The 7388-nt window shown below is 32.4% G+C and overlaps 1 protein-coding gene across 4 annotated transcripts; it reads left to right on the forward strand.

Annotated features, from left to right (window-relative positions):
- Positions 1 to 1303: 1303 nt before the first annotated feature.
- Positions 1304 to 6513, forward strand: LOC111695427 (UDP-glucuronosyltransferase 2B33). 4 transcript variants are annotated; one of them, XM_023464747.1, is made up of 5 exons: positions 1304 to 1382; positions 3103 to 3203; positions 4351 to 5497; positions 5752 to 5862; positions 6099 to 6513. In XM_023464747.1, exons 2-5 carry the CDS (start codon positions 3104 to 3106, stop codon positions 6244 to 6246), a joined length of 1506 nt encoding a protein of 501 aa, XP_023320515.1. In that variant the 5' UTR covers positions 1304 to 1382; position 3103; the 3' UTR covers positions 6247 to 6513. The 4 variants fall into 4 exon arrangements, with proteins under 4 accessions (XP_023320515.1, XP_023320513.1, XP_023320514.1 ...); XM_023464745.1 differs by having other exon boundaries at positions 1317 to 1375; positions 3101 to 3203; XM_023464746.1 differs by lacking the exon at positions 1304 to 1382 and adding an exon at positions 1419 to 1572.
- The last annotated feature ends 875 nt before the right edge of the window (positions 6514 to 7388 follow it).

Here is a 7388-nt window from a genome sequence, read left to right on the forward strand (position 1 = left end):
GAGAAGAGGGCCTTAGAAAATCAGTTACTTACCTTTTCGACTTAGGGATTTCATCTTTATGTTTTTGTCTTGCAACTTACCATTTAATTTGATCAGAATGCCGGCATTTTGAGAAATCAAGCTCATCCAAATCGACGAATTAGTATGAAATTATCATCTATTCAAACTGAAAAGTCACTTTATGGTGTAAGTTGTAATTTTTCGACTTAATTTTTCAGTTCTTGATTACAGATCCCGCACTTTGAGATTTCAAGTTCATCCATCGTCAACATCAACGAATTTTTCTCAAAATTGTCATTTATTCACACTCAAAAGTCGGCATACGCTGTAAATTGTATTTTTTTTTAACTTAGAGACTTAATTTTTCAGTTTTTTATCAAGGTATACTTACCATATCCTTTGAATACAGGACCGGCATTTGAGATTTCATTTTGTCCATCGTCAAAATCGACGAATTTTTCTTAACATTTTAATTTATTCACGCTCATAAGTCGGTATACGATGTAAGTTATCATTTTTCGACTTAGAATTAACATTTCTTTTTTTGTCTAGCTACTTACCGTATCCTTTGAATACAGGGCCGACATTTTGAGGTTTCAATTTCTTATATCGTCAAAATCGACGAATTCGTTTGAACATTTGCATCCCAAAAGTTGGTATATGCTGTGGTTTTCATTTTTCGACTTAGAGACATATAGATGATATATGAAGTTCTTGATATTTTGATTTTCGGTTGCTCTCTTCACCATGTGCATGTTCTTGATGGGGTTTCTCTGCGCTTCCACATCCATATAGTAAAGTAGGATATCTCTGAAAAGCATTTATCCTGAAGATTAGTAATTCTTAATTGAAAATGACCAAAGAGGAATTGGATTTTTCAAGATGACCGAAAATAAAGTATTGCTCAAAATCGTTCGACCAGAAAAGATAATACCAGAAAGATTTGATTAAATCAAAAAAAACAATTGAGCAAATAGTGGATTTCTGCTCCACAGAAGCAACTTTGGATCTGCCAGAATTATTCACTTTAATCTAGAAAAACGACGATATCCTCTAAACCACGTATATTTGTTCCTTACAATCATAGATTAATTATCAATAACAGATAGAACACTAGATGTAGTCTTCTCAAGATTTTCAAGATAACCCTGAGGCAGTAACCAAAATGAGTTACGCACAGCAGCATAAAACATGCTATCTGTCTGGAGCTTGCGCGTAACTCATTTTGGCTTCTGCCTCAGGGTTATTGTGAACAAAAATCTACCAACGACAGCACATTGAAAGTCAGCTCTACAATTATTTAGATTTTCAGAAAAATGTGATGTTTTCCTCCTTTGACGCAGCCTGCGCATCATCGTATATAAATATCAAAAAATTTTAAGATAAGTATTTTTTATCTATGTTTGGCAAAGAGAAGTGCTGAATAAGGAAAACAAGAGGAAAATTAGTAATTTTAAAGTAAACATTAGAGATTATATAAAATAGGTAAAACTAGACTGTTGGATAGAATCAAGGCAAAGAGTAGGGAGCCATCATGAAGAATACAGCTTCTGTAATTTTTATAATTATCAGGTAGAAACTAGTTTTATAGTTATCAGGTAGAAACTAATTTTATAGTTATCAGGTAGAAACTAGTTTTATAGTTGTCTGGTAGAAACTAGTTTTATAATTATCAGGTAGAAACTAGTTTTATAGTTATCAGGTAGAAACTGATTTTATAGTTATCAGGTAGAAACTAGTTTTATAGTTATCAGGTAAAAACTAGTTTTATAGTTATCAAGTAGAAACAAGTTTTATAGTTCAGGTAGAAACTAGTTTTATAGTTATCAGGTAGAAAATAGTTTTATAGTTATCAGGTAGAAACAAGTTTTATAGTTATCAGGTAGAAACTAGTTTTATAGTTATCAGGTAGAAACTAGTTTTATAGTAATCAGGTAGAAACTAGTTTTATAGTTATCAGGTAGAAACTAGTTTCATAGTTATCAGGTAGAAATAGAAACTAGTTTTATAGTTGTCAGGTAAAAACTAGTTTTATAGTTATCAGGTAGAAACTAGTTCAGAAAATAGAGAGATTTTCAATTATTTCAAGGGACTGCTCTTGTAATTTTAAGCGATCCACAACAATACCATTTAGTCCATTTTCTGATTACTAGATTGAAAATTTGAAACTTGCTTAATAGTATTATAATATTCAGTTAGATACCCATAGAAAATTAATCTTTTAAATCCACCCAACAGTCGTTGTACAAATATAACATTTTGAAATTTTTCAAATAGCTAATAGCCATTTGGAAATTTCCTATAATTAAAAAAAACCTTAAATTCTTTAAGGAATCTGTGGAATTCCTAAATACCTGGGAATCTGGGGAATTCCCCTCATTCCTCTAAAAAATCTGATTTCTTTTTTATTATCGGAAATTTATCAAATGTCTAGTTATTTGGGAAATTTCCTCAGTACCCAGAGTTTTAGGGAATTCCCCAAATATCCAGTCATTTTAGAAATTTCCAAATCTTAAAAATATACCACACAAAAATTCCCATACGGAATTTAGGAAATTTCGGGAAATCCCTAATGCCAGGAAATCTGGGAATTAACCGAAACACCTGGGAATCTGGGGAATTCTGGACAAATACTTGGGAATCTGAGGAATTCCCAAAATACCTGGGAATCGGGGATATTCTCCTAATACCTGGGAATCTGGGGAATATCCCGAATTCCTATTCTCTTCAAAAATATAATTGCTGTTAGGACATGCTAATATTTTAACTGAATAGCACTATATTTGTAGTTTCATGATCATAATTATTTTAACTGAATAACGAGCATGTCTATAGTTTCATGATCATAATTATTTTAACTGAATAACGATCATGTCTATAGTTATCATAATTATTTTAACTGAATAACAACATATCTGTAGTTTCATGATCATAATTATTGTCATAGAATAATGATCATGTCTATGGTTTCATGATTAATTATTTACTTTTTTCTGATGATATCTTTTCTGTAAGAGATCATGCCTATACAGTTTTGTTATCATTATCATCTTATGATCATTGATCATATGTTCGCAGTTTCCTAATAATAATTCTGTTTAGTATGATGAATGTTGCATCTGCCTCTAATATTCTGCTGTTTCACAATCTAGGGACAAAATCTCATCTTCACATGATCTTCCCGATCATTGATCAACTTCTTGGTAAGAAAATTATCAAAGAGATTGTTGAATGTTCATCATCTCTAAAAAAGGGTCAAGGTCGAGCTTTGGAGGTCCCAAAAATATGGAATTTAATAAACGACAGTAAAATTACACACTTTCTAAAATATGGTCTAATATCTTTGTAAAATATTAGAAATTCGGATAATTGTGGGTTTCTTTCATAAATTGATATTGTGACACCATTTTGAAATAGGGAAATCATTTTGAAGGTGCAAAGAAAACAAAGAAGAGTACAGGGTGTCCCAATAAACATGGGAATTGAGTGACGAATTCGAGATAGTCTTTGTTAAAAATTAGCATATCAATACCATTTTGTAAAAATACTGTAAACGGCTGTAATGATGTGTTTGTATAATATCTCATTATTCTTATGTTGATTTAACACCGGGTATTTGTAATAAATTGTTTTAGTACGATTTAAAAAAAGATCCTAGACATGTTCAGCGTAAAATCAAAATTTAAAAAGTAATTGCGAATTTGTTGGTTTAAACACTTCTTCCTTTAAACTTCATTATTTAGATGAGAGATTTCCTTCTCTCAATTTGTTTATGATGACTATAACGGTGTATTTTTAGAAATTATGAAATCTATGAATATGAAGTAAATTAAAAAGATAAACGTATGATTCTAATCTTTTTGTCCATAATTCAGACAAATTAAATATTATGTAATCTTAATGCTTTCAAAACTCTCCGTATGTCAATTTAGACAAAGAACAAAATCAGAGAAATTACTTAAATGAGATTTAACTAAACAGAGGTTATCATTTATGATACAACCATTACATAATATCCTAGAATAATTCTTGTATCTGTATGGTTTAGTCAATATACTTGATCCAGGGATTAACAATATTTAAAAGGTTTGATCTAAGAGCAATGCCATTCTCATGTTTATCAATACTTACAAATATTTAGTTTATTTGATTAGAAAGGAATCGAGTCTTTGTCACAAACTCTGATTTTATTTTCCTTATATCTTTGCACCCCAACGTTGTAGACCTTAGATATTTCAAAATATGAATGCTATTTTAGACTGAATAATCAAAATTTAAAATATCAAAAGTTTACACCATTAAAGGAATCAGAAAAGTTGAGTTTATGAAAGACTCAATTTCTTTATTTAGAAAATGGGCACAGTGTAACGGGTGTGTTCTATGCTTCAGCTGGAGTAGAGCATAATAACTATACTGAGCTTGTTATTCCTGATCTCTACGGAGCTATGATAGATCGTGTAAGTGATCTCTACACTGGAAATCAGAACAAAGGTAGAACATTCCTGGATCCAAGCCACCTGATCACCATGTTTTCTGAATGGGAAAACATCATAACCGGAGGAACAAGAATGTTTCAAACCCCAGCATTTAAATCACTGGCAAGCTCTAACTTTGACCTTGTGCTGACCTTCAACCCCTGGGGGTTTTACTTCGGAGATCTGTTTGATTGCCCGGTCATTGTTTTCTCACCTCCAGGAGCATTTCCCAGCCACACACAGCTGTTGGGTAACCCGTTCAACCCTAGTTACCAACCGGTTTTAACTAATGATTTCTCAGATCCGACCAGCTTTCTCCAGCGGGCAAAGAACTTTGCAATGTATCACGTTATGGATCTAATTTTTAGACGCTTTGCAGATTCTGTAGTGACCTCAAGCATGCGGAAACAAATTGGATATCAAGGCCCAACAATGTTTGAGATTGCAGAAAGGCGCTTAGCACTGATTCTGAGCAACAGTCATTTTATCACCCACACCCCTCAACCACTTTTGCCTAATGTTGTTGATGTAGGTGGAATACACATCAATTCAAAACAAAAACCTCTCCCAAAAGATCTAAAGAAGTTTCTAGACTTAGCGGTAAACGGTGCCGTGTATGTTTCCTTTGGCTCTGCAATACGAACAAGCCTCATGTCTGCTGAGAAGATAACTATTCTAATGGATTCATTCAAATATCTTAATGTTCCTGTAATTCTAAAATGGGATGAAAACCTGACAGATGTCACTGATAATATATTTGTTAGACAATGGCTTCCCCAACAAGAGATCCTTTCACATCCAAATGTTAAAGTTTTTGTGACCCATGGAGGTCTGCTTAGTGTAATGGAGGCGCTTCATACTGAAACAGTTATGGTCGGGATACCTTTAGCCACGGACCAATTTGCAAACCTTGGACGAGCATCTAAACATAACATAGCTAAACAGTTAAACTGGGATGATTTGACTACAGAGTCTTTAGTAGCAGCAATCTCCAATGCAATGAAGAATAACTCTATGAAAAGGTATTTAACCTTTAAACTTATGATTGCAGTATTTTAGTTGTCACAGAAATGGCTTAAATTTGTTTGGAGGGTTGTTATGATACCTATTTGCCTCTTGTCTAAAAAAAAACATAAAACCTTTTTTTCCTTTCTCCAAAAATTTAGATTTTTATTAAAAACAATTATACTATTGTTATTTAGTACATTGTACAATTTAACTGAAAAACCTCTCAAATGTTTGGATTTTAAGATTTTATAATATTTAATATGTTTAGCTCGATGAGAAAGTTAGGAAGACTCTTCAGAGATGAGAAGGAAAGCCCGTTGGAGAGAGCAGTTTGGTGGATAGAATTTGTTCTTAGAAATAAAGGAGCCAGCTTTTTCAAGTAAGTTTTTATCATTTAAACCATTTAAGTTCATATATATAATAAAGATCTTCACTCATTGTATTTATATGTTAGTTATAGCTGGTCAAATAGCTAAACTATATTGGCGGACATTTTTTAGGAAACCCATGGGTACCCGGGGGATAACATCGAATATGTTGTTCAAAAATCAAAAAACGATTTTTTTACTTTAAAATTCATAATTTCCTTACTTTCATAATTTTATTGTATTTTAGGCCTGAATCCTTGAATTTGTTTTGGTACCAGTATTATCTACTAGATGTCCTTCTTGTTCTATTTCTAACACCGTTTCTTTCTATCCTTGTTCTTGTTAAGTTAATTCTATTATATTCATCTAACACCCAAAAAGAAAAAGTCGATTAGACAACTTCAAATGCTGATGTTCGATTCTGACCATTTAAAGACATGTACATGGTACAGAGTTAACAGCAAAAATAAGACATTTATGCTAACATGAAAGCCTAATGATTCAATTTAGTCTTCAAAGAAAGAAATACATGTAAAGCTGTCCCAAGCCAGGAATTAAAAAAATTTATACAAGTTTTACAAATCCTGTAAATAGTTCAAGTATTAAATCAGTAATGTGTTTGCACTGAATCTCATATAGAATAATAAACTTAGAAATGTGAATGTGTATTTTATTTTTCGTGATTTCCTTAAAATTTGTATAAGATGAATATGTGTCTGTTTTCTGGTAACAATTTTACCTTTTAACTTTGTTATTTTTTTTTACCGTACTCCAATAAATGCAATTTTTTGCGGGTTTTTCGTTTAAATTGTTGGATTTTTTTATAAGCGTACCAATAGAAGTCAAGAGACCCTAATTGTTTTTTTTTGGCAGTTCAGATGACCCCAGAAAAGGTTAGTGTTCTCCTAACCCTTTCTGGGACCATTTGAACTGCCTCATAACAATTAGGGTCTAATCGGTTCAACCGTTTTGACGTTTATTGTATACAAACAAAAAGACAAATTAATACACTAGAAAAATATTGTATAACAAAACTTTTAGGGCCCTTCTTATTTTAGTTGTTTTAGAGTGTAAATGTTTTTTTCTTTGTAATTATAAAAATAATAATTCTAATTGATGGTTTCTAAATATTTTTTATTCAACCTTTTTTATGCACAATCCATAAAATTTGACCAACAATAACCATTTCCAATTTCATGTGGGTTGCAACCAAAAATGTTTGGCCCAATCGGTTATTGGACACAAACATTTAACCCTATCCCCGCTGGGGTACTTACCCCCGCGGGAATAGGGTTAAATAAAACAGACAGACAAGCAAAGTATATGCATCCCTACTTGAATCCCTAATTACCTGAATACCTAAATACACAAACACACCCAAATTTTGTACGCTCAGCTACAAATCCTTATATTTCCGTACTGCATTGCTCTCTTAACCGTACTGCATTGTTGAGGGTGGAGGGGGGGGGAAGAACAGGGAAAAGGTAACGAGGGGGGAATACAAGGTGGAGGAGGGGGAGGATCTGCTGAGCGTACA

This window comes from Eurytemora carolleeae, unplaced genomic scaffold (genome assembly GCF_000591075.1).
Source record: "Eurytemora carolleeae unplaced genomic scaffold, Eaff_2.0 scaffold34, whole genome shotgun sequence".
In the NCBI taxonomy this organism is placed as follows: Eukaryota; Metazoa; Arthropoda; class Copepoda; order Calanoida; family Temoridae; genus Eurytemora; species Eurytemora carolleeae.